Source organism: Crocodylus siamensis, chromosome 6, assembly GCF_052110815.1.
Source record: "Crocodylus siamensis isolate JL-2025a chromosome 6, ASM5211081v1, whole genome shotgun sequence".
Lineage (NCBI taxonomy): Eukaryota > Metazoa > Chordata > Crocodylia > Crocodylidae > Crocodylus > Crocodylus siamensis.
In genome coordinates, this window is record NC_143400.1 from 52,739,254 (window position 1) to 52,765,659 (window position 26,406).

At 51.4% G+C, this 26,406-nt stretch overlaps 1 protein-coding gene across 3 annotated transcripts; it reads left to right on the forward strand.

Moving 5' to 3' along the window:
- Positions 1-8,416: 8,416 nt before the first annotated feature.
- AMOTL2 (angiomotin like 2) lies at positions 8,417-26,118 on the forward strand. 3 transcript variants are annotated; one of them, XM_090052258.1, is made up of 10 exons: positions 8,417-8,492; positions 10,095-10,937; positions 13,615-13,858; positions 17,199-17,343; positions 18,194-18,286; positions 19,859-20,154; positions 20,336-20,628; positions 20,937-21,148; positions 21,852-22,037; positions 23,991-26,118. In XM_090052258.1, exons 2-10 carry the CDS (start codon positions 10,186-10,188, stop codon positions 24,047-24,049), a joined length of 2,280 nt encoding a protein of 759 aa, XP_089908384.1. In that variant the 5' UTR covers positions 8,417-8,492; positions 10,095-10,185; the 3' UTR covers positions 24,050-26,118. The 3 variants fall into 3 exon arrangements, with proteins under 3 accessions (XP_089908384.1, XP_089908386.1, XP_089908385.1); XM_090052260.1 differs by having other exon boundaries at positions 21,855-22,037; XM_090052259.1 differs by lacking the exon at positions 8,417-8,492 and adding an exon at positions 8,546-9,808.
- The last annotated feature ends 288 nt before the right edge of the window (positions 26,119-26,406 follow it).

Genomic DNA, 26,406 nt, shown 5'->3' on the forward strand with positions numbered 1-26,406 from the left:
TATATGTTCCTGGGGGTTGTTTGCCAGCATACCTGCAAATCCTAGAGCAGACTACCTCTATAGTAACAAATCCAGAGACTGAGGAAATAGGTGAGAATCCTTGGGATGGATTTAAGCACAAGGTGCAGAGAGAAAGGCAAGTGACTTAATTTGGAAAGAGGGTCTGATTTTAATCCAAGCTGGAGATTCAGGCTATGGTTCTGGCTGGTTCTTTCTCTGGACTTGCTTCCAACTGACCTGAGAAATACTGAAATTAGAACTACATTTCTCTTCCATTAGGCAATGTTTTGTTCAGTGTGTCTTTGGATCATCACATATTTGCCTGGATACCGCTATGCCTGCGGTTAAATCTCCCCAGACATCATCCATGACTGGGCATCTTAGGTGTTACGCTAATTGATATCATCACCACCATCATCATCCTCCTGTCTTGGCTAATCCCCATCATTTACCCTTTCCTCTCAGCTCATTTCTTCCAAAAATGATCACGTAGCTCATGAATTTCAATGGCAGCTAATGTCAGGCCCTGCCTACCCCTGCGCTGTTTTTAACATGGCTCCTAACAGCCCTTTCTGTACTGGCCAAATGCTAGCCTGCTAGATTGCAGGCTCTAACTAACAGCACAGCCCATCTTTCTGTTTTCTTCTGTATTTGTGCAGTACCTGGCTCAGGATTAGAACACTCCCCTGTACCGCAGTGCACGCAAATAATTATAGTGATCACAGGTTGGTGCCTTTCTAGCCAGGAAAGTGCTCAGGCCCCAGCAGTGATGTGAGGATGCATTTCCTCCAGCCAAACAGAATCTGGCTTCACCTTCAGCCCCCCTATTATCAATGGAGAGGTGTCAGATGCCACTTGCCATGAGCAAGGCGGTCAAAATCCAGAGGGCTGAGGTGCCCAGCGGAGGTAGGGCAGAGGAACCGGGTGGAGAGGGGTGTTAGAGCCCCTTTCCACTCCAAAGGGAACTCGGGGCTCCTGAGGAGAAGGAATGGCTTTCTCCACCCCCCTGCTGGGATAATAGGGGCCGAAGGGGTGGAATATGCAGTGGGGACTGCTTCAGGGAGGGAAGGAGGGAGTTAATCTTTGACCTGAGGTGAGCAAATTGCTGCCTCTTGTCCCCCTTTGTATTGTGTGGGGAAGGGCAGAGGAAATAGCTGCATTCCAGACATTGCCATGTCAATGTAAACACCACAAAGGGGGGGTGTGGGGGACTCAGGCAGACAAAGAGCTTTGCCTCCCCTCTCCAGCCTTGTGCATGCAGCATTATTCCTCTCAAATTATTATTCTCTATATGACAGTAAGGCCCAGAGGTCAAGACCAGGGCCTGTTGCCCCCGTCCTGTGCAAACACATGGTAAGAACCAGCTCTTGCTGCCAGCTCTGTGGAGCAGACAGGGAGGGGGACAGAAAAGAGAGGGGCAGTAGCATGCCCAAGGTCGCACAGCACCTCTGTGGCAGAGCTGGGAACAGAGCACAAGTATCCCAAACCCCAGGCCAGCACCTGAGGAAGCCATGGGACCATGCCACTTCATGTTGCCACAGCACTGCAACTCTGATGTGCACAGATGAGAATAGGCAACTTCAGGCATTTTAAGCACTGGGTCTGGCTCTGCGTCAGCTTAGGTGACCCCAGCACTAAAACCCCAGGATCTGTCACAAGGCTGTCTACACTAGTGCTCCTACCGTTGAGATCAACGGTGGAAATTTTAGGGGAATGAAGTCAAGCAGAGACCCCTCTGAACTGCACACCTGGCAAAGCCATAACCTCTTCCCTGTTCCCTACCAGTTTTTACGCGAAAGGAGGAGCAGCCTCTCCTCAGGCACGATAGACACCATGTTTCCTCTCTTTGGAGTCAACACTGTATGTGCCTCGCATCAGGGCCCAGTGCCCACTGTGCCACTGGGTCCATCCTCCCCTCCAGGGGCCACAGTAGATGGTGCCTTGGAGATGGTCTAAGGAGGCTCAAAAGAGCAGGGCTGGCATTTCAGACACTCCTTAGTTTTGTCATTTGCTCAGCATTTGGGGCACACCATCAGAGGTCTGCCTTGGAAACCCATTGACCCAGGAGAGCTCTGCAGAGTGGCAGAGAGGATGGTCCGTTCACACTTCACAGATATATCCCAAAGCAGGAACGGTTATGGCCTCCCTGCTTACACCACCTCTCTGGATTTGTTTGGATGCCTCCTTCATGATCTCCCAGAGCACACAGCGATAACAGAGAATGTGCAGGCCACATTGAAGCAGAAACTTATGGGAGGGAGCAATATCTGACATGATTTGGCCTTGCATGGTGGGAGCCAGTAAGCTGCATGGCAACATGTGCAGCTGGCCCTGGCATCTCTGCCTACTCTTGGAAGCTAGAAGGGCCGTCTTAAGGCTGTTGGAGAACCTGGACATAGTGCTGACTGGGGCACCTACACATATAAGCACATGACAGCTATTGCAGGGATTGTGCTTGAATATATGTGCAGGTGCATTTGGATTTTAGTGCATCTGTGTGCTCATATCTTGTTTTTCTCTTCATTTTGTACCCCTGAGTGTTTGCATCCTGTGTGGGGGCACAGAATACACATGTCACCCTTCAGCACTGACAGGTGAGTCTTGGGGTCCTTCCAAACTGGGGGCCCAGGGTTAAGGTCTCTCAGGACCTTGCCTTGAGATGGCACTGCATCCTACTGAAACCTGCAGTGTGTATTATGGAGGCCACCATCAGTTTGTCATAGGGGTAACCTGAACCTTTAGTGATGTCTTCCTAGACTCATCTGTCCATCTGACTGGGTCAGGTGACCAGTCCTGCATCTATTAGTTTCAGGCTCCTTAAACCTCTCCATAGATTGGCCTAATTTGCCAGGCGGTCTCCAGTTAGCCACCTCCTCTTCTAAATGTCCAGCTCCACTTTCCTACATTCCTAATTAAATACTAGGTTTGACTGCATGAATAGGTCGGGCACAAGACAGCAGAGCCAACATGAAACAAAATTCAATTTAATGTTACAAGATTTGGGTTTTTGGCTGTTCCTCTTTTGACTGCATCCTTGAGAGCTTCCAGGCTGCCCAGTGAACAAGACATTGAAATAGGAGTCATACCTTCTGCTTTCTATTGTTGGCTATGCTGCATCATGTTCAGACAGTCATTTCATCACCCAGTGCCTCACTTTGTCCCTCTGTTGATACTCGCCCATCTTTGTAAAGTGTGTTGAGATCTCTGGATGAATTCATCTATAGAAATGTTAATGACTAACTTGTATCTGAGCTGCTAATTTCAACAAGAAGAAACATACCTTTATTCTTAGTGCCAAATATTCACTGCTCTCAGTTCCTCTTGCTTAAGAACTCCAGATCACTTTGCTTTCTGGTTTCATCTTCCTAAGTGTTCACTACCCCCAGGTGCCACTCAGAACTGATTGTGCTGAAGCATCTGACAGACAAAGGTATGAAGATGCCATTCATGTTGCAGCAAGGAACTTGATATCATTGCCTTTTAGGTTAGGTTGGTGAATAAAAATGCACATAGCCTCTGGAAATCTGAAAGAGGTTGGGGACTGAACTGCAGACAACTCCAAGCATCACCGCTCATACACTGACTGACAGATGCTGCAGCAAGGCGATAAGGACTGTCACGTAGACCTAGAAGTTGGCAGCAGACTGTCAGCAATCTGAGAATTACAGTCTGAGCACTGCCGCAGTAATAAATAATAAAGTTACTTACTGCTTATAAGTCACTTAGGGCCAGATTGGCAAAAGGGCTCAGCCCCCATCATGCATTGAGCATCTGGAGCTCTGCTGAAAATCTGGCCGCTTATTTGGGTGCCTAATTGGAAGCTGAGCGCTTCTGAAAATCTGAACAAACTGCTTCCTATTTCATTAGGTCCCTTATTCGTTGCTATTTCAGCTGAGAATGTGAAGTCCCTTTAAATCCACTGCAGCCCCCAAGCATGCATTGACATGCACCCAGTGCTGCTCATTTGAAGAGACCCTTTCCCCCGCATACTGCATTTTTAAAGAGCTGCCTGCATTTCATTCACTGCAGCTCTTGCTCTTGCATAATCATCTCCACTAGTGCCAAGTGCCTTGGCGTGCTACCGGCTCACAATGGCAGCGTTTTATACCCTCTGTGCATGAGTGCGGATGATTTCATGAGGTGACAGGGATAGCTACCTTCTGCCTAGTGGATTTCTCTCTCTCTCAGCTTCCCCTCACAGAAGTGAATTTCTACCAGCCCCATGTTGAGAAAAGCAGGCAGTGAAACCCCTGATAAGATCATGCCAGATAGGATCGCTCCCCTGGCTAATGGCGTCAGTGTATTCCAAACCCCTTCCATTATTGCCTGGCAGTTGATTCCCTGACACGATTACATCTGTTGAGCTGTCTCGTTTCCATAGGGAACAATGGGAAGCTAAAAGGAGAAAGGGTCCAATTACCAGGCTGAGACGTTATTGTGCGGAGGCTGGGCTGCATGAAGAGAGCATGCAGCTTTCTATACAGCCAGTACTGCACATTGTGCTCAGCGCACCTGCAGCTGCTGCAGTATTGCCCGTGATGGCTTGTAGCCGGAGGCCAAACAGATGGAGGGAAATGGAAACCCACTCTGCTGAGTACAGGTCAGACACAGGCTCCTTCCCCCTACTATCCCAGCCTTTGTCCGTGGACCACATTGTGGTCCAGCTCTACCTTGCTTCCCAGCTGTTATTGTTCCAAGGAAGGACCCGGGGGAGGAAATTGTTCCTAAAGTGGCTTAGATCAGCACCTGGCCCCAGCCAGTGCAACGTCAGCTGGGAAGAGGAATCAGCAAGTCTGAACGTATCTCATCTAGGATGGTTAGGGTCTGATGAGGCCAGATCCTGGACCAGGGGAAATCCATCCTGATTTACATCCATCCTGGCTCTGCAAATCAAGCTCTATTTCCCCACCCTCGTCCCCTCTACTGATTTCCTCCTCTAGCTGGAGGAAAGCAGGCTTGTCTGCACAGGGGCAGGTCCGGAAGGAAGTGGTCTGGTAGGCCCCAGCTAGGCCAGCACGTCAGCCATGGGGATAGCACCACGCCAAGGGCCATGAGCACAGCTTGGCTGGCATGCTGTGCCCTTTGGAAGCTGTTCCACAGTCAGGAGTTTTTAAATGCCAGTCCATAATGCAAAAACACATGCGCAGCGCCTGAGTCAGCCATGCTGAACACCTGTCTTCTGACATGGTTTCAATGCCACGGGGCCTTTCACTCACATTCAAGGGCCTGCATGGCAGGGTGATGGATTTCTGTATGTGCATGACCCACTCCCTTGCTTATAGTCCTCTCTCCATTCATGAAGGAGTCTACCTGCTGCTCCCTTTAATGTGCCGTGGAATTACAGATGCAAAGCGAACGGAAAGAGAAAAACCTGTCTCCTTCAGCGTGTCTTCCTGTCTGGCCTGCCATATCTGCCGCCCTCCCTCTATCCTTCTTGTCTCTCCCCACGAGCTCAGTGTGATAACCCGTCACAAAAGGTATCCCCCCGTCCAGCGGAGCGGACAATAGCACTAATGAAAGAAAAGGGGGAAAGAGTCCCAAATGGCCAAGGAATGGTCAGGAAAGCAAGGAGAGTTTCTGTTTCTGTGCCTTATAACTGGCCATCACCTTTCAGATGGGGGCAGGGAGGGAAGGGGAAGCCAAGAGTAGCATTGGAAGGGAGCGTGAAGGAAGAGCAGATGGCGAAGGCAGGTTTTTATCAGGCTTGTTTGGTATTAAAGACAATGGTGTGTCTCTCAAAGCTCTGATTAAACAAGGAGATTTATTCTCCTGGACAGCTGGCAGGCAGAGTCTTAACACCCCCTCGGCAAACACCCCCCAGGCAGCCGCAAGCTCCCTGCCACCTCCTCACACACAGCAGGCACGCCACCGCCAGCTGCAAGCTCCCTGCTATCTCCTCACTCACAACCCACACAATACCTCTGGCCCCAGGTTCAGCGCGGCTGCCTCCCACCACTCCTCAGACCTCCAATACAAAGCTCCATGTGAACAATGCGAGTGCACCTACTCCTGCCTTGGTCTTAATCTCCGTTCACAAATACGGACTCAGCGCCCCATCCACCAGCCTGCAGTTTTCATCGACAGACACCAGTCCAGCGGTCAGCCCATTGACTCATGCACACATCTGACAGCAGTGTGTGTTTTGGACATGCGTTCTGGACACACAACAAGCTCCTACCACAGAAAAACCATGAGCACAAGTGACTTGAGTGTGTAGCTTTCCCTTGCTGCCAGCTGTCATAAATTTAGTAATTCAAGTCTCATCAGAGTTCGAAGTTTCTCAAAGCCCCAGCTCCTGGAGTCACGTTATTAAGTGAAAATCTCAGTTTTTCCATTAAAAAATAGGGAGTTTCCTGCTTTGTTGGTGAAGATTGAAGTTTGGGCAGCATACAACTTAGAAGCTCAGAAACCAAGAGACAAATAAAAAAGATCCCCAGACATATTACTATCACATTTTTAAACTTACAGTTTTTAAGCAAGTCTCATGAGTTATGTGGGCCGAGATGGTTCTTGTATGTCAAGGGCAACCCCTGCTTTTCAACGCGCATCCCAGTGAATTACCTTCTGGGTTGGTATCCCAGTGTTGCCAATCCTCATGATTTCATTGTGAGTTTTTGAAGAGACAAGAGCTCATTTTCTTATCTGAGACCTTACTTAGGAAGAAAATGGCGCCTGTCACAAAATCATAGCAGCACCAGGGTGCCAGCGGGGACTGCTGTGATAAAGATTACCAAACACTTTCCGCTCCAAACCCCGCTCTTTATACAATCCTCGTGTCCCCATACATTCTCCCACCTGGGTTGACATTTCTGGGACACAGCTGATTGGGTTGATGGGTTGTGTTGTAACTCATGCTGGGTGAACATGACTCCTTGTTGTCTCCTCATGGCTACTCCAAGAAGTTTATGAATTAAGTGGGGAAGGGAATGTGCATTTCCAGATAAGCAGCACTGATTTGCAGGCCCAAAACTCCTCTGTCCTGATCTTCTGCTCACCTGCCACAAAACTTTCAGCAAGTCGCAGCCTGTCTTCATGCCTCTGTTTCTCCTCTAAGAGCCTGCCTAGCCTGCCTCTTTAAATGATCAGCTCTGCAGAGCAAGGACCATCTCTTTCTAAGTGGACGGCACCTGATGGGATTCATCCCTGACTGCTCTGACCACAGCAAGAACAATGCTGCCTGCACCCCGCACAGGGGGTGGAGATGGCCACTGCAGGGGAATAACAGCTGCAAGCCAAAGCCGATTAGGCTTGAGATGCTTTTTACACTAAACCTGCTGCCTCCCTTCTCAGTGACTATACACATGGAGGGTGTGAGGCCATGGTGTCCACTGGAACATCTCCCATTAGAGGGACGGGGCATTCTGCTTGCTGCCTGCAATGCTAAAACCCTGGAGGCAGTGGATCCCTTCCCCTGATACCTCCCAGAGAGAGTATGGATGAGGAGATCAGCACAGGATCTACTCTGGCATGTCTTTATTCATCACCAGTTCTGGTAAAACACCAAGGTCTGCAGTGCAGTCATCATCCTCACTCTCCTGTATGGATATGAAACATGGGTGACTACGGCTGTCACCTCAAGAGCTTGGAGAGGGATCGCCGACACTCCCCCACATCACCCAGGAAGACGGCTGTGCCAGTGCCAGTGCCAGCATCCCATTCGTGCTGGGCCTGCATCACCAGCATAGAGTACCATGGCAGGCCACAAGCACCAGCTTCGCTGGGCTGGACCTTGTGCATGGATGCCTGACTCTGGACTCCCAAAACAAGTGCTCTGCTTGTGGCTTAGTTCTGGTCTGCGAGCTGGTGGTGGGCTAGGGTGGCCATCAGAAAGTTTGTGTCCATTTGTTCTCTGTCTTGTATTGATATGAAACCAAATGCCTTTATGTCCTTTATTTTTGTCTTGAAGAGAAAAACAGAGGACATAAAGGCGTTGGGTGCCATATCAATAGCAGGCAGAGCAGCAGAAAACCAGACTGTCCTCTGTGATGGCCACCCTATGGTGGGCAGAGGTGGCACAACCGGGCCAGGTGGAAGGCAGACCTCCAGACAACATGGGCTGGTGGAAAGACCTGGGGACAGCTGGCGCGCACCTGGCCGAGCCTCAGCCCAGCGCCAAGCCCTGGAAACAGAGAGGGAAGGGGAAGAGGAAGGAAGGAGCGAAGGAAGGGAAAGGGGAAAGGCGCGAAGGAAGGGGAAGAGGGAAGGGGAAGGAAAGGGAAAGGAAAGGAGCGGGGGAAGGAAGGACGGGGCAGCGAAACGAGTGAGGGAAGGGGGAGGAAGAGGAAGAAGCAGGGAGGGGAAGGGAGAGCCCCGCAGGCAGGCGGGCCGCGGCCTCGCGCGCTCCCCCTGGCGGGCCCGGCGGGCCCGGCGGGCGGGGGCAGGGGGCGGGGCGGGGCAGGGGGCGGGGCCGGGGCGGGGCGGCCACATTCCGGGCATAGCTGTCGGCTCGGGCGCCGCGCGCCGCTCGTCCTGGTCCCGGCTGCGATGCGCGGGTGAGTGCGGCGGGGCCGGGCCGGGGCTAAGCGCGGGGCGGCCGGCGGCCCCTCGCCGTGCTCGGAGCCAGAGCGGGGGCAGGCGGGCCCGGCACCTCCAGGGAAGAGCGGCTTGCGGGGGGAGCTCGGGCGGAGACGGCTTTGCGCGGGGGGAGCGGCGGGGGCAGGCCGGGGCCCGGGACCCCCCGTGTCTGGAGCGGGAGCGGCCGTCCTCCTGGCCGGCAGAGGGTCGGCCGCGGGGGTGACACGTCGGGGCGCAGGCGGAGATGCCGGAGCAGGCAGCGAAACACCGGAGAGGCGCGTTTCGGAAGCTGTCGTGCTGTTATTCGCATCCCTCCGGCCGGGCAGTAGGGATAGACACGTCCTGTTCCCCTTTGCGTCCTGGGGCTTTTGAGTCCACTTCTCCCTTTTGCGCGCTCGGTGTTGCAGTGTTTGCTAGCATACCTGCGGAGGTTTATTCGCTTTGGCGATTAAGTCTCTGGAGATCACAAAGTGTCCCCTGGGTGCATAACGATCTTGGGGTTTGCCAAAGCTTGGTTTAAAAAGGCTAATTTATGGTCCGCGTTTGACAAATGCCTCTTATACCAAAGTCCTTGTGTGAGGTGGACTGTAGCATTTGTCCTGTTTTGCTGGTAACACAGGGAAGAGGCATAACATGCACTGGTATGCCCCTGGGGCTGCCCAGCACAGCCTAGTTCAGTCTAGGCGAGAGCACATCTTTCACTGCAGTTAATAAAATCTCTTCCCTGCCTCCGTTATCAATGCTGCAGTTTCCCAGAACTGCAGGGTCTTCTGTCTAAGGGGATGAATTTGACTCTACCTAGCAGATGGACTGGATTTCTTAGGCAGCAATCCCCACTTTTCCCTGTCGTGGTTCTCTTTGTTACCTAGCCTTTGTGTGCATGTGTGCGTGCACCTGCAGATAGATGCACCAAATTCAGGTATTTTTACTAGGTACATAAGCATTTCTTTCCAAGGTGGTAAATACAGCTGTACAGACTAGTTGCATTGGACCGCGAGTGCACTGTTTGTGCTTCAAGTCCCAGGGAAAGCCAGTGCGCCAAGGCTCTGTGTAACAATAGGAAGCCAGCGAAGTTCCCCATAGAAGTTCCCTGTTCAGCGACATTCCTCACTCCCCACCTAAGGTCGCCTCTTGAGCAAGCTGAGGTCAGGACATTTTGGACAAGATGGGATGTAATGGAGCAGCTGAGTAGGGTGCCATCCTGCAAGAGAAGTGGGTTCCCTCGGAATTGAACCTGCATGGTTTGGTCCACTTCCAGCATCCGCAAGGCAGGCTGCAGTGCTTAGGACAGGAGGTGAAGCTGAAGTTCCCTGGTTGTAAATGACCCCCTGCAGAATTAGCTGTAACTCCCTGCTGGTCCCAGGGTATGAGCATATAAGCATTGCTCAGAATCCCTCTCCTCCCCCATCGTAGCTCCCATCGGATGGGACGAAAGGAGAGGCAGTTTCTTTCAGGGCCAGAATGCTGCAGTGGCTTTCTGGAATAATGCAACTCTCTGAAGATACGCTATGAAAAAAACGTTGCTCCTTCTTGCCTGACTGCAAGAGCTGTCTTCTGATTTTAATTTCCTTCTCTTGCAGGCTCCTCACAGTGGCCATTCGCTGCTAGATCCGTGGGACTGTATCATCTCTTCCCACTGGGAGCACTGGTTGCCGATTTGAGTAGTCAAAGATGAGGACAGCAGAGGATTCCTCTGGGACAGTCCTGCACCGGCTCATCCAGGAGCAGCTGAGATATGGGAACCTTACGGAGAACCGCACGCTGCTGGCGATTCAGCAGCAGGCCCTGCGTGGAGGAGGAAGCAGCGGCAGCCCTCGCTCTTCCCTGGAGAGCCTTACACAAGAAGAGAGCCATATGGTGCAGCAGTCTACCCGGCAGGAGCCCCAGGGCCAGGAGCATCACTCCGACCACATCTACCTGGAGAACAACCTGTACCGGCTCTACCAGCCACAGCACAAAGGCGAGGAGCTGCCCACCTACGAGGAGGCCAAGGCCCACTCCCAGTACTATGCCTCGCAGCGAGGGGGACAGCAGGCGGGGGTGGCCAGCTCAGGGGCTCATGCCGAGACAGGCCAGCGCAGAGCTTACGCCGCCGACAGCAGCAGCAAGCGCCAGGACGAGTCCCTGAAGGATCTGAAGCACGGTCACGTGAGGTCGCTGAGCGAACGCCTCATGCAGATGTCACTGGAGAGGAATGGAGCCAAGGCCCAGAACCACATGAGTTCCTCCCACAGCTATCCCCAGCTTTCGAGGCACTACCAGCTGTCTGCTCTGAGAGGCCAGCATGCCGAGGGGATGGAGCCACGGGGGCCCCCTCCAGAATACCCCTACATTCTGCCCTCCCAGGAGCCCTCAGTCAGCTACCTGGCAGGTCCCAGACCTTGCTCCAGGGATGGCCCAGGGTATCAGCACCCTGAAGTCAGGTAACCAACAGCATATATATTGCACCTCACCATCCGCAACAGAACAGCATTGCGTTGCCAATCCCTGCAGTCCTGGGGGCAGTCAGTTGTCGTAGCCCTGGAAAAGACGAATAGAAAAAGTGCTGGGTAACTTTCTGCCGACCCACATGGCTCCTAGGAAGAACCTTGGCTGTTGCCCTCCAATGCATTCTCATGCCCAAGGCTTTGTGCATAAGCAGAGAAAGCCCAGCATTGCAGAATAAGGAGAGAAGGCAGGGACTCTACAGTCTTCTGCTAATTGTTGCCAGTCCTCACTTCCCCCCAGTTCTGTGGAAACTTCCCCAGATCTGGAAGTGCTGGCAGATATGGAGGGGCAGAGAATATGGGCATTTACTTTTTTATCATGCTTTTAAAGCTACGTGCATCTCAGGTGAGGCTAGTGTAGGGTTACATTTGGCCCACTGGCTCTGAAAATTAAACTGTTCTTAAAAGCCCTTTCCCTTGGTGTGATGAGTGGAATTTCTGGTTGATTTAGGAACTGAAACTGAATTAGGAAATGGCTAAATTTGGAATAGGCTTGTGCAATGGTGAAAAGAAAATACAGTTACCCCCCCGCTACACGGACAAGTACCAATCCTGCCCTGGGAGGGCAGGAGGAGAGTGCAGTTACTGTCTCATAAGTAGCCGGTGGCCTGTGGGAGCTGATGACCGTGCTGAGTACAGAATAGCCCGAACTTTCTTGGGGTCAGCCTTGGTCATTACAAGCTTATAAGCAGCTGTGTGCAGTGCCATTGATACCATGCTGTTGTCCACTTTGCAAACACCAGAGACCAAATCCAGCCTTACTTGCCTCCATTGCAACCTTAGTCAAATTCTGCTCTCTATTACACCAGGGTAATTCCAATAAAATGAGTTAAGGCTCCTCTTCTTTTGGCTGTCTCAGTGAAGGGTTGTTAAGAGGTAGTGGGGAAGATGACAAGTGCATCAAGTACCTTAGACAAGCCAAGCTGGGGCATGCTCACACCCTGCACTGCTAACGATGCAGGTCTGCTGCTGTAGTTCTTAGCCTGCACAAAGCATTGCTCATTTCAGTTTGCTTGGGAGTTTGATCACATTATAAACAGTGTCTGTGGTTACTTAAAATGAGGGAAAGAATAGAGTTACAGGGGAGAAACCAAACCTTAGTTACCTCTTTGAGGTGTTGTGTCCTGTCCCTACTGCCCCCCATTTGGTAGCTGCTTGGGCTCCCAGTGACTTCTTAGCAGGCTGCATAGTTGGGAAAGGTGGAGGAGAGTGCATATGGGTTCCTGCTGCTGGATAAGTCAGAATGAATGCTGGCAGGAAGAGATAGCATCTCTGGCAGGAAATGCTCTCTCTTCAAGGGAACAAAGAGGGGAGGGGGTCACAAGCAGAAAGGAAAATGTATTTATTCTTTTTTGCTACCGAATCATCTCACAAGAATGCAGACCCACGTTTAAATAAGCCTTCCCAGACCAGACCTTGGTTAAATCCGGTACAGTTCCCATCCCATACAGCAGCCATATTAAATTCTGGGAATTCCAGGCTGCCACCAAGGACAGTGTCTGGGAGCTCGGGGCAGTTGCTTTGTGTGTTGGTGGGGGAGGTGTGGGAGACCTACGCCTGCATTTGATATGCTTAGCATGCTCTTCTGACACAAACTAGGTAAGGTAAAACGTATATGAGTTGCATACAGGGTGGGCCTGCTGATCAGGAATCACCTTAGGGGGGAGCAAGGCATCCTTAACTTCCTGGAGTTCACCAGGGGAGTGGGGCGGTGCTGTGGAGATTTAAAGATTTGTCACTGCTTAGCTTTGGCAAATAATTTCCTTTCTCTGAGTGCTGGGATGGGGTTGGGTGGTACAAGGTCTCTCTTTAAACATGGGTTAGAAATAAGGGGTAACACTTTTTTTTTTAAAGCACTGAAGTGACTTGAGCACTCAATTCCCATTTTCAAAAACAGCTTAGACATTTAGAGGACCAGTTGGTGGTGAAGATCAATAGGATTTGGTCTCTTAAGGCCCCATATTGAAACATATTTCAATGCCTGGTTTGCCTACTAGGGGCCATCTGCATCTGGGTGCTTAAATACTATTAATTATCTGGACCTTTGGGAAATGGGACTTATTCACCCTCATTTGTTCAAATGCTTTCAAAAACTTTCCCCAGGTTCTTTTACAGGAGAGTGAATTGTAAGGGTGTTATTTAGGTTCAGGTGGGGTTTTGAAGAGATCTCAGCAGATCTCTACCTGACATCAGCTCCCATTGGAGCACTTATACCAGAGGGCAGAGATAGTCTGGCCTGTTTTGAAACCCCTGCGTGCGCTCTCTCTCTCTCTGTCAGATGTGCTAAGGGCTGCTGTGGCTGACCCCTGCTTGAAAGATGCATCAGGAGCTCTTTAAGTATTCCCCTGGGGGTATTCTGCAATGACTGTCCTGCAGAGTATTTTCAGTGTTCCAGTGCCAGCTTTTGTCCTCACATGCCTGTGTGCAGAGGTATCATCTGCAGCTCTCACTGCCTCCCATCCAAGGACAGCACCGGGGCCTTAAAACATTTCTGGGGGTCAGTGGAGCTGTGCAGCTCTTCACCCTCCATCCCTTCATTGAAAGTGCACACAGTGGGTGAAGAGCAGTGTCAACAGGCCTGTGTATTCACCATTTTTTTAAAAATATTTTCCAGGGTGATGCAGGCCCACCTGCCCCAGGCTTTCCTGCCACAGCAGGCTTCGCTGTGCCATAGTCCACTGGGGTCTCTCACTCCAGCTGGGATGGAGGCCTTGATGACAGCCCAAGCTGCTTCTGCTAGTAGCCACTTGGCCCAGATGGAGACTGTGCTGAGAGAGAATGAGAAGCTGCTGAGAGAGAATGAGAAGCTACGGAGGGAGCTTGAGAGCTACAGCGAGAAAGCGAGCCGCATCCAGAAGGTAAATGAACAGAGCTAGCATTACCAGGGTCTTGCCAATGGTATGCTCTGCCAAAGCCCTTGTTGCAAAGCAGTGGGCAGGCTAAGACCCCTGGGCAGTTGGATTGCCAGGGGGACTCAGCATGCATTTCACCACTAAATGATGATTGAAACATGTCTAAGAAAGGGGGCATCAGTGCTTTCCTCAGAGAACAGCAGAGTCCAATGGGCAGGCAGGCTTTGTTCAGGACAAGGCAGGCCTGTGGTCCTTTAGCAGATGGATGGCTTTCTGCTAACACTGAACAAGAAGCCTCTGTCAAGACTGTTATCTCCTGAAGCTGCCCTTTGTGTGTCAATCCAGAGCTTTTGCCTAGAACCATGGCCAGACCCCTCCTGCCTGCCTGGCTGTTACAGACTGAAAGAGATATGATGCACCTGGCATCATACTTTATACCCTGGCAGTTATGCAGGAAGGGGATCCATGAAAGTGGATAGAAAGGAGTCCCCTGGAGACAGGATAGAAGGGCTTTGACAACACTCTGGAGGAAGTTGGTTCAGCTCCTGCATACATAGTGCCTGGTTCTACCAGGCCTTCTGCTTTCCTTAGCTCTACACTCAACCAGTCACCAGTGAAATGGGAAGGAGCTGCACTCTCCACCCTCCTCCTGAGAAACCAGATATGGCGGGGACAGGGAAGAAATGATGCTGCTTACATTTGGAATCACTCTGAGTTCTTCTGGGACCCTTCAGCCTTGCCCATTGCTCACTCAGCTGGACAACTCCAGAGGAGCCAGGAGGGGTGGAGTTTTCAATACAGCTCAACTCTGCCCTAGCCCTGTTCCCACTGAAGGCAGTGGTAAAGCTCCCATTCCCACCTCTCAGTGCAGCAGCCTGGGGGTCTCAGAGCAGTTGTCAGCCCCACATGCACGTTGATCCCAGCACCACCAGGTACAGGTGGCTATATGGGACTTCCCAATCCCTGCTCCATCCCAAGGGGACAATCCAGCATTGTGCAGCATCTCTGGTGGGGATAGCAGTTGAGCTCCTGGCTGTTGCCACCTAATGAAGGTTCATAGGGGCAGGGCACCTCAGATTCCTTCTAGGATGACAGACCAGGCACCGCCTCCTGTGTTTGGGACATGTGTTTCTGGGTTATAAGGGAGCTGTTTTCACTGGATGCTGTTCCACTGGGAAAAGTTCTGTATAAGATGAGACCCAGGGAAAAGAAAAATCCCTTCAGAGTCCCGGCTTCCTTGCTTCTCTTTAAAGGCACTTTCTGGCTGGTTTTTGGTTTTGATTTTTGTCTGGAGAAGGACCAAACAGCTGTTGTGAAAATTCATCCCCTCTAATTTTTTAATCTCTCCCCCTGTCACTTGCTTACTCCTTCCTTCTCCCACCCCTTTAAACAGCTGTGGCTCAGAAGCACACAGCACAACAGGTCCTCAGCTGAGGCAGTTGTTGAATGGATAAAAAAAGAGTCCATTCACCATCTCTATTAACAGTTGGGCCCGCTCTCTGCCTGTCCCTCCCTCTTGGGGTCTGTGCTGGGCTGCCACAGAAAGGCCTTTGTGCAGAGGCACACAAGGGGAGGCCTGTTCCAGCCCAGCCTCAGCCAAGGGGAAAGTCGCTCCTTGCAGAACAAATGTGCAGTTGGGAGGGCTTCTGGCAACAGGAGAGGCACGTGCCAGGGCTGCAGAGGTGGGGAGGCAGGGAACATGTGCCAGGACTGGGGTGGGAGGGAGAGGTGAAAGTGAGTCCTGGGTCAGGAGAGCAGGAGACCACCTGTGCGGGACAGAATTGAGGCCATTGGTGGAGGGGACAAGCTGGGACACCCTTCATAAAGCACATGCTTACCTGCATGGATCCCTCAACCCTGCTCCATCCCTGGATCCATTCAAATTACAGGGATAAGAGCCAGGGGTGTAGGTTGTAGCCGCATTGGTCTAAGGACATAGGCAGACAAGGTTCTTTGGGTAAATCTGATATCGTCTATTAGACCAACTCAAATAGTTGGAAAAATTCTTCTTTGCAAGCGTTTGGGTATAGACACTCTTCATCAGGCTGAGGAAGCATCTGCAGTTGGCCTGTGCTCTTCCTGGATGGGGGAGAAGAGCCTGAATTTTCCACAAGACAAGTGCAGGCATGGACCAGAGCTATGCTGCAACTTTCTGCCAGCATAGCTCTCAGGCGGGGTGTGAAGAGGGGTGGCCTTTGACCAACAGATATGCCGGCAGAAGCCCCTGGTATAAATGCAATTAAGCCAACAAAAATGCACTGTTACTGGTCTAGCTTGTTTCACCTGTAAAGGGCAGTTTTACGAGATCACTGCAAAGCACATCTTGCCCGGCATAGGTGCAGATATGCCAGGAATGCTTTGCTGCTACAATATTCCAGTATTTCTCTGTGGCTAAAGTGCTCCAGAAACATCCCCACTCCCATTCTGGGGCCAGGCCCAGAGCTAGAAAGAGGTGGGACTGTGTACTAGAAGTCTTTATTACTGTGATTCAACCCAGCCTAGGGCACCTTCTCTTCTCCATCTCTGTGTGAAGCATCTCACCCAGGAGAATATGAGGACTTTTCAGCACATTTCAGTTATCCCTGTGGGATAGAGCAAAGCAATTCCCTGACCTGAGATGGTATTGGAGAGACTTCCTCACAGGAGAGAAAGGGGGAAAATGCTTCTCTGGGGCAAGCCAGCAAGTTGAGGAATAGAGGAAAAACCAGTCTGAATCTTTGGGAGTTTTATTATGCCTGGGGCTTTTTAAGAGGTACCATCTAAATTAAAAAAAAAAATCAAAAAACAAAAACAAGGTCTAAAGTCCCAAAACAGTGTCATGATTTTGGTGAGCATTCTGGGTGGGCAGGTAGAGGAACAAGTGCATGGTAGGTAAGCAGGTTATCATAGACACTAAGGACAGCTAGCCAAGCACTTTGTGGGTGGCATCTCTCAGCTTGGGTTGTGCTTGGGGTTTTCTGTGAGGTGGAGAGAAAGTCTTTGTTATTACTTTATTTAAGTGTAAGTAGCAATTACAAACAAGGAACACTGGCTCAGGGCAGGCAGCAAGTACAGGCAGGCAGCACACAGCCTTCACTATGTGCTGTCTGTCTGCCAATGTGCACTTCACTCCTGACCCACATCCATGAAGAGGAGGGTGACACCATTTCACCAAACTCATCACCAACCACCAAGCTCCAGCCCAGGTCTTGGCAGCTGAAAAGACCAATTTACTAATCCTCAGCAGCCCCAGTGTGTTGCAGTGCACGTCACACTGCAGACATGGTGGTGACCTACTGTCCTCTTCCACTTTTCTGCCTCATACCACAAATATCTAATGTCACTCCATTGTTTTCCTCTTTCTTAGCTGGAGACAGAGATTCAGCGGATCTCGGAGGACTATGAGAACCTGATGAAGGCTTCTTCCAAGCGAGAAGCATTGGAGAAAACCATGAGGAACAAGAAGGATGGGGAGATGCGTCGGCTACAAGATTTCAACCGGGATCTGAAAGGTAAGATGCTGGGGCAGCCTCAGACAGGGAAGAGGGAGCAAGGAATTTCTGGGGCCTGCTTATTTTTAGACTGTCTTTCATACCAAGGAAGATAATGATTATAATCAGGCCTTGGTCTGGGCTGAGGTTACCCACATTGCTGCTCCCTCTGCATCCCAGATAACACTCATACAACCATTCTTCCCCAGTATGTAGATCCTTGTTCAGTGCATGGCCCCATATGTGGCCCTACAAGGTCACATGTGTCAAGGTCACATGTGCTTCTGCCCAAGAAGCACCAGCCAATACCTACTTCTCTCTGACTGGAGAGAGTCACCTGTCATGAACAAGTCCCCCAGCAAAGTCTGTCTCTGGACATAGGATCAAAGCAAAGTAGGGCTGGAAGAGGGACCTCATAAGCTTATCTAGTCCAGCCTCCTGCTCAAGGCAGGAGCATCTCTGCCTAAACTATCCAGCCATATGTGTGTCCAGCCTGCTCTTGAAAGTTTCTAAGGATGGAGATTCTACAATTTCTCTGGACAGCCTGTTCCAATGCTTGACCAGCCTTGCAGTCAGAAAGCTCCTCCTAATCTCCAACTTAAATTTCTCCTGCTACATTGCCCTGTCCCCTACAGCTACAAAGAAAAGCCCATCCCCATCCTCTCTGTAATCAGCCTTCAGGTATTTGAAGACTGGTATCAAATCCCCTGTCTTCTCTTCTCTAGGCTAAATTGTTTCCTGGTAGATCAGTTTGTGGAACGCATTGTGTGATGAATTCATAATAATACTGGTTTCTTCCAGGAACCAGGCTGCTCCCCATTAAGCAAACTCTGAAAATATGTCTGACTCTTTTTTTTTAAATTGAAAACAGAACGATTGGAATCTGCAAACAAACAGCTGGCCAGCAAGAACCAGGAGAACCAAGAAGGCAACCAAGGGACTGTCGCAAAACTCTTGGCACAAAGTGAGTGCCCACTCCATGCCAAAACCTCATGGATGTGGCTTGCAGAACTGTCTGGTTGAGCCTTTCTTGCTCTCTCTATCTCGAGCCCTTTGCTGTAAATCTTTCCAGCAGATAAGGGCATGACTGGCACATTTTTCACAGAGGGTTTGTTGGGAGGGTGAGTAAGGTCCCTTTAAGATAGAAGAGGAGGCGGATCCTCTCTTGGAAGCTTTTTGCCATTCCCCAGGGAGAGCTAAAGCTGTTCTTGGCACTTAAACGAGAGCCATTAATCACAACAGCCATCGGTGTGACCTGGATTCCTAGCATTCCAGAGGCTGTTCCGGCTGTTCCAGCTCAACTCACACTCCCTCCACTCACAGTCCCAGGCTGAGGTTTTCTCCCTTTCTCTATTGTTTTGCTTTTTTTTTAAAAAGGAGAAAACTTTTTTTTTGCTGGAGGCTAGGAATGAGCCAGGCACTCTCTTCCTTGCTTGTGTGGGCTCCCATGAGCAGCAGCAGGATGTCCACCATGCCCAAGAAGCAAAAAGGGGGCACAGCCATGCAATTCCCTTCTTACCACCTGCCTTAGTCCCTCAGTCTCAGGCCTGGCTGCATGCAGAACATAACAGTTTAATACAATTGCAGAAATTGCAATTCAGTTTGGAAAGAAAGGCAGAGGGAACACTACATAGTTTTAACCGGTGGTCTTGTTCTTTCATTTTGGAGCATGCACTGCTTCATGACCATGGAGGCACCCTCTGAGAGTCCCCTGTCACCCTGTTTGGCTGGGCAGGGGGAAGGGAGTTGTCACTTAAAACATACTTGCTGTAAGCTGAATCCACAATTGGTGTAAAGCAGCAAAACTCCTTTGAAGTCAGTGGCACAGCAGTGCCCATTGATAACTGGATAAGAGGGGGATGGAATGGACCAGGGCTTTGGGCAGATAATGCTGGCTTCTTGCACAGAGCTTCAGTCTTGCCCACCATGAACTTGTTCCTCTACCTGCCCACCCAGCTCTCCCAAGAGCTTTTACAAGGGGAGCAGTATCACTGGCTTAATTTTATAGGCAGGGGAGCTTGAGGCACAGAGCAGGAGAATGACTTGGTCAGTGGCAGAACAGGGACTAGCATCCAGGCTCCAAAATCCCAGAGGTGCAGCCCCTGCTGTGTGAGCTGAGGGGTGAGCCCTGAGATTATTTCCCAAGGCAGTCAGTGACAGGGCCATTTCAGTTCTTGGCTTCAGGGGGTAGCCAGGTGGCAGACAGAGTTGAGGAGTGGCTCTGGGACCAGAATAGCAGTGGTGTCAGAATGTAAGGAAGGCACAGTATGGCAGGGAACATCCCTTTTGGGCCCCCCCCCCCATATCTGATGTCTGCCTGAGAGAGCCTGAGGAGCCTCTTGGTCTCCGTAGGTGGAGCAGGAGACACTTCCCTCGGTCTATTCCTGGGTTAGTGCACTGGCAGGACAGCTCTGAGGCAGTGTCTGCCAGTCGCACACTGGGAGGAAATTGGGGAAGCTGTGAGTATGTGCCTTTCTCTTAGCGTTAGCACTGTTGCACTCAGCCTTAATACCGTTGCTCCTGGTGCCTTTTCCAGACTATGAGCACCAGCAGGAGAAGGAGAAGCTGGAGCGGGAGATTTTGCTGCTGCGCAGTGCCAACGAGGACCAGCGCCGGCGGGCAGAGCTGCTGGAGCAAGCGCTGAGCAATGCTCAGGCACGGGCTGCCAAGACCGAGGATGAGCTGAGGAAGAAGAGGGCATACGTGGAGAAGGTGGAGAGGCTGCAGCAGGCCTTGGGCCAACTCCAGGCTGCCTGTGAGAAGCGGGAGCAGCTGGAACTGCGTCTCCGCACCCGCCTGGAGCAGGAGCTGAAGATGCTGCGGGCTCAGCAGGTGAGGAAGGGAGCTTATGGAGGCTAGGGAATGGGAGCAGGGGCAGTTCCAGATGCTTGAGGAAGAAGGTGGTAAAGAATGTGCAGTGTCTCATTGTTTGAGAGCCTGCTGGTCAGGCCCACAGGCCCCTTCTCCATGAGGCAGTCTCACACCATGCATGGATTTTTCTTTGCCAATGCAGAGGCAGGTGGGAGCCACAAGTGGAGGATCCCCTGAGCTGAGTGCGCAGGTGCTCTCGGAGCAGGTGAGGGAGAAGGAGGAGAAGATCCTAGCCCTGGAGGCGGACATGACCAAGTGGGAGCAGAAGTACCTGGAGGAGTGCACCATGAGGCAGTTTGCCATGGATGCTGCTGCCACTGCTGCTGCGCAGCGGGACACCACGATCATCAACCACTCCCCGCGCCACTCCCCCAACAACAGCTTCAACGAGGATCTCTTGCTGGCCAACCACAAGCACCAAGAGATGGAGAACAGGTATGCCCAGCTTTGGGTTTCACAGGGCCCATTTTCCATTCACTTTCCATTATGGTCAGCCTTTGATTGGGCAATTAACACAATTTCTCATGGATCATTTCAAACTTGGCCTCTTGTTGACTAGCTAGCCATCATGGAAACCAGGCATCTTTGCCAGGGCATTGACTAAGGTCTAACGTTAAGGATGAAGCCTGCTTCAGGTACAAAATGACTGAAGCCTTGTCCTTGCCTTCTGCAAACTCCTTCAGCCAGATCTCTGGCAGCTGATAGCCCCATCTCACCTGGCGCATTGCTTTTGTGTCCTCCAGATTAAAAGCCCTTCATGCCCAAATCCTGGAGAAGGATGCAGTCATCAAAGTCCTGCAGCAGCGCTCAAGAAAGGACCCTAGCAAGGCTCTGCAGGGCGCCCTGAGGCCAGCCAAATCTGTGCCATCCATCTTTGCGGCCTCTGGAGCCCAGTGCTGGCAGGGCAATACTCCCAGCGAGCGGCTGAATGAGGCTACTTCCAGAGGGACTCCAGGTGAGTGGAGAGTCTTCCCTGTGCTGAGGGGATTCTGCAGCTGAGACATTTGTGGCAAGCTCACCCCTCTGATCAGTATTAAAGCCCTGCCTGAGAGCTCCCTTGGTCTGTGGCACTTCCTAAAATGCTTCCATTCTGTGGCATTCGTTTCCCCCACACCAGGATGTTACCTAGTCAAATGGGGCTCTGGGTAGCAAGCAGCTTGAGTGCAACGTCCCTCAGGCAGAGTGAGGACGGCAGCTTGGAACACCAGACATAACGGGAACTGTCAGATTGGCCGGCAGGCACAGACTAATGAGGGTTGGAAGGGACCTCGGAGGGGGCCACATCTAGTCCAACCCCCTGCTCAAAGCAGGACCAGCCCCAACTAGATCATCCCAGCCAGGGTTTTGTCTAGCTGGGTCTTAAAAACCTCCAAGGATGGAGATTCCAAAACCTTTCTGGGTAACCTGTTTCAGTGCCTCACCACCTTCCTAGTGAGAGTTTTTCATAATATCCAACCTCAGTAATACCCCCAGGGGGTAGCCGGTGGGCAGAGCTGCTGGAGTTACAACTTCAGACCATTGCCCCTTGTTCTGTCATCTGCCACCACTGAGAACAGGGGTGCCCTGCCAGTGCCACTTGACCTAGGAAAAGCCCAGATCAAGCAAAGCTCATTTAAACCTTTTCCAACTGAAGGTGCCAGCATTTTTTTCTCCTTCAGCAGGCAAGGCTCCCATGGAAGAGATGTCTGCCCCACCTCCCTGCGGCCCTCTACCCTTTCACCCCAAGCATGGCAGCAAAGATGGGAGCACGCAGACAGATGGTGTGTCGGAGAGCATCCTGAGCAGTCAGGGCGATGGGCCCGAACCCCAGCGCGACGGCAGCAACTGCGCAGCCAACTCATTGGGTAAGTCCCACCTGCTGTGTTTGCCCTTTCCCCCAGTCCCCACCGGACAGAGTTGGGGCCATTGTTCACTCTGACATGTACAGATCTGAGTACAGGTTTCTTGTGAGGTGGGAAATCCAGAAACTTCCCTTCCCTCTGCCCTGAGTACTGTCCAAGCTCAGCATAGCTGTGAGGAGAGCATGGGAGTGGGGTACTCCAGTTTGTTGGCCAGGGTGCAGCCCCTGCTGTGGTAGGGACTAACTGTGGGCACGAGGCACATCAGGCATAGTAGACTAGGAATGTCTTAACCGGGAAAAAAAGGGTGGAAAGGGATGAGAGAGGAAGGAAAGGAGAGGGAAAGAAGGAAGGGAACATCTCTCAGGCTTTCTCTTTATTCCTTATGGTAGAAGTCCCCAACCTTTTTATAGTGAAGATCACTTTTTGGAATGAAAGGCCACCCCAGGATCTACCATGCCCCCCACCCATTGCCCCACCCCATGCCTCATGCGCCCCTGGACTGTGGAGTGTCCCAGACCTGGCTGGGATGGGGCCTGATCCCATTTCAGTGCTGTGGCTGCACTGAGTTGCACCTGCCTGGCAGAGGAACGTGGCGTTGGGCCCTGGTTCAGCCGGCTCTTCTCCACAGCCCAGAGGCATGTGTGGGGGGTGCTCCTGCCGCTGGGCACAGCCCAGCAAAGGCCTTGGGGGCCCGTGCCCCCCCCACCTGTGCTCGGGACGAGGTGGGTGCTGCTGCAGACTGTCCACCCTGAGCACAAGTGGGGGGTGGGCATGGGCCCCCAGGGCCTCCACCAGCCTGTGCCCAGCAGTGGAAGCCCCACCCCTGGACGACCAGATCTTCCCAGACCCGGCTGGGCCAGGGCTGCCCCCACGTGAGTCCCTGCTGCTGAGCTGAGCCATGCCCACACATGGCCAGCTGCAGCACGACTCAAGGTGCAGCAGCAGCAGCAGCAGCAGCCTCTGCCACCTCTGCCCCCACAGAGATGGGGAGGGAGTCCCCCATGCCCCTGGAGGAGCCTCCTTGGGCTCCAGTCCTCCCACCACTTGGCCAGCTCCACTTACTTTTCCCTGCTCTTGGCTGGGCTGCACAGTCAGCCACTCACCGCAGGGGCCTCTGTCTGGCCCCCACCTCCTCTCTCCCCCACAGATTGGCCTGCTGGGGCTGGGGACAGTGGGTGTGCACATGTGAGCACACCCAGCTTTTCCCCCAACCCAGGATCTACCATCAGGCTCTGGGCTCTACCTGTAGATTAGGATTCCCAGGCTGGCTTCATTCTGGGGCCAGAGACCTGAAGGAAACCCAGCTTGTCAGACGCATAGCAGGCTTAATACCTGCCTTCCTTTGGCAGGAGAATCAGGCTTTTAACCTGAAGGTGTTTGGAGGATGGAGTCTGCAAGGCTGCGTCCCCCAACTAACTGTGCATAGATCTCCCTGTGCTGAAGAATCCCTCAGCACCTCTCCCTCACCGCCTCTCCCCAGGCCCTTCAACCAGTTGAAAGAGACCAGCAAAGGTCTCAGCCTTTGGCAGTTTGAGGGGCCAGGGCCTGGTGGGATGAATAGAGGGAGCTGGGTTTTATCTGATGTCCCATTTGGTTAGAATTAAGGCTCAGTGCAGATGATGATGCCTCTGCACGGGCTGTAGAAGGAGAGGGCTGGGTAGTGTAGAAGAGCTTTACAGAAGCAGCTAGTGATTTCCAAATGGGCCTGATTTTCCAACAGTACTTCCTCTGCGCTCTGAAATACAGGTCCCATGATGGTTTCTCAAATGGGTCCTGCATATCACTCATCACTTATGTAGGACCTGGGTCTCTCACCTCTTTTTGATTCCTTTTCAAGTTGGGTTCAGCTGCAAAGTTGTCTTTTGCATTTCTGTAGTGAGCACAGGGCCCCCATTGTGCTGGCTTCGGGTCAAGGTGCTACAAGGTATTTACAGTCCCAACTTTGTTTTCTTGCAGAGACCTTCACTGCTGCCAGAACCCTCGACCTGTCGGACATGGTAGAAATTTTGATTTAAGGGAGGGCTGGTTCTGGCCACTGTCCTCTCTACCCCTGCAGGCCATGTCGGCCATATCGGAGGAAAGCATCTGCTGGTGCAAGTGCCCTTCAGTTACTGGGAGTCTTGGCTGGGACTTGTTCTCCCTTGATGATTTTGTGGTGAGTTCATGGATAGAGGAGACTGGGGGAGGGTATGCAAGAGAGATCACAGCAAGTCCATGAGCTGAGGGCTGGGAGCAAAGCCGCAGCTGATGTCCATGTTCATTTGTGCCTGCTGCTCGCTTTCCATTGTGGCAGAGCCGGATCTCACCTGCCCCTTGGAAGGAAGAGCCTGCTAGAGTGCTGGGCAGTGCTGCTGAAGCCTTTGGCTTGGGAAAGACTATTCCAAGCTCCCCTTGCCCTTGGAAATCCCCAGGAAAGGAGAAAAGAGAAGCTGAAAGTGAAGAGGTACAGAGCTCTCCTCTGCCTCTCAGCAGTGGATGGCAGAGGAGAATGGCATGCTGTGGATGGCTAGAAACTGGTACTGGAAGGACTGTTTTTGTTGGACATGCTGGTGGCACCTGCTCCACACTTTGAAGCTACCAGGAATAAGGAGCATTTGAATTCTGCTGGTGTGGATGGAATTCCTGCTCCTCATCTTATCCCCCGCTCTGCGCTACGCTTCTCTTGAAGAGGACTGGAAATTGCTGTGGGTGAGGGGGATGTGAGAGGTAGCATCCCAGAGGCATTTGGCATTTTCCTAAAGAGGTTGTTCAGTAGCTGGGGGGAGATGGGGAGGCAGCGCAGGGTGCGTGTCATTGGGAAGTGTGTGAGGAAGGGGATGTTCTCTGTAAATAACTCCTTGTCTTGTACAACAGAAGCAAGCCCTGTATCTATCATTTCAGTTCCCTTGCTCCATCTCTCCCCTTCTTTTTTGCTTCTCCCTCATCTGTCTTCCATCCAGGTCTCCAGTACTGTGCTGTTCCTTTTCCTCCATTTCATATCCTGTTTGTCTCTGAAGCTGTGTATCTGTCATTGGAGTCCTTTGGCTATTTCCTTTGGGGCGCTTTCCCATGGTTCCTTCAACTGGAATTTCCCCTCTGTTTATTTGAATACTTGCCCTGAGCCAAATGTCTCTGAGCATGCGTGGATATTTTTTAGCTCAGGAGCCGGTCTTGTGGGCAGAGGGGAGCAGGAAGCAACTCCTCGAGTCCCAGTAGCTCCATCAAAGTCAGTGGGGCTATGTCAGGTGTTCCCAGGGCAAGCTGCTGCAGACCCTCTCCTGGGTGTTCAGCGCTTGTACACGGCTTGAGGAATGTCCACATGACTGCAAGTGGGCACTGCTCCAGAGGGTCAGGGATGGCAGGAGGGAGTCTTTGGCAATACCAGAAGCAATGTGTTGTGTTTCAGTTCTTCTGTTTGTATCTGCAAAGGGAGGGAGAAGAACAGTGTTTATCTAAAAACACAAACAAGGGGAATGAAGGCAGATCTGATTGTAATTGGAGAGGAAAAACGGCTCAGAGTGCAGTGTGGGAGTCCAGTCCCCCTTTCTTGGATCCCTCCCAAGATATACTTGCCTATGACCATTCACAATCCTCATGCCTGCCCTTGTCTACTGACAGCTGGCTTCTGACAGTAGCCAATCTGGATTTTAATGAGTGTTCTCAATCCATTAAACTCAGAAGCTTTCCACCCTTAACCTTCATATATATATATTTTTTTTTTTTTCCTTTCTTTCTTACTTCTTTAAACATCTGCATTTGCTGGACAACTGCATTTTTTTTTTATATTTCTCTCCCAGACATGTAACAAATGCATTTGGTTCGCGTGCATTGTTTACAACAAGGAAAACAAAACAAAAATATGAAAGAGAAAAAAAAAACTTAATATATTTTATATTAATATTGGTATTTCTTTTTAAGTATTTTTTTCGTGCTGTGAACTTTTTTTTTTCTGCCAAAGACAATGAGGTTTTGTTTGTGCGTTTTAAGTTATCTTAAGTATTTAAATGTAAACCTGGCTGTTTTGTTATGCCACCCTATACCGAGATTGCTGTAGCATTCCACTTGGTATAACAGTATTTTAATAAAAAAAATAAATATTGACAAAGGCGTAGTGTTCTCTCACACCATACCGCGTGCAAGAGAAGCTAGGGTTTTAAGCAAGTAAGCTGTCTGCATTTCTGCACCTGAGAGAGAATTCCCAAACGCCCAAGTGATTTAGGAGCCTGCATTCTAAATCTCACTGCTAGAGTCACATTCCTAAAGGAGAGAGTCTAGGAAGTGCAGAATAATCTCTGTAGCACTGGGTGTTTTGCTCCCCCATGCACAAAAAGCCAGCAAGGACCCTGAAAGACTCGGAATCAATATGCAAAAGTACAGCAAAAAAAATGGAGAG

Coding starts and splice junctions, on each gene's coding strand:
- AMOTL2 (XM_090052258.1), top strand. CDS start 10,186: ATGAGGACAGCAGAGGATTCCTCTGGGACAGTCCTGCACCGGCTCATC. Junction 10,938..13,614: donor TATCAGCACCCTGAAGTCAG/GTAACCAACAGC, acceptor AATATTTTCCAG/GGTGATGCAGGCCCACCTGC. Junction 20,629..20,936: donor CACCAAGAGATGGAGAACAG/GTATGCCCAGCT, acceptor TGTGTCCTCCAG/ATTAAAAGCCCTTCATGCCC.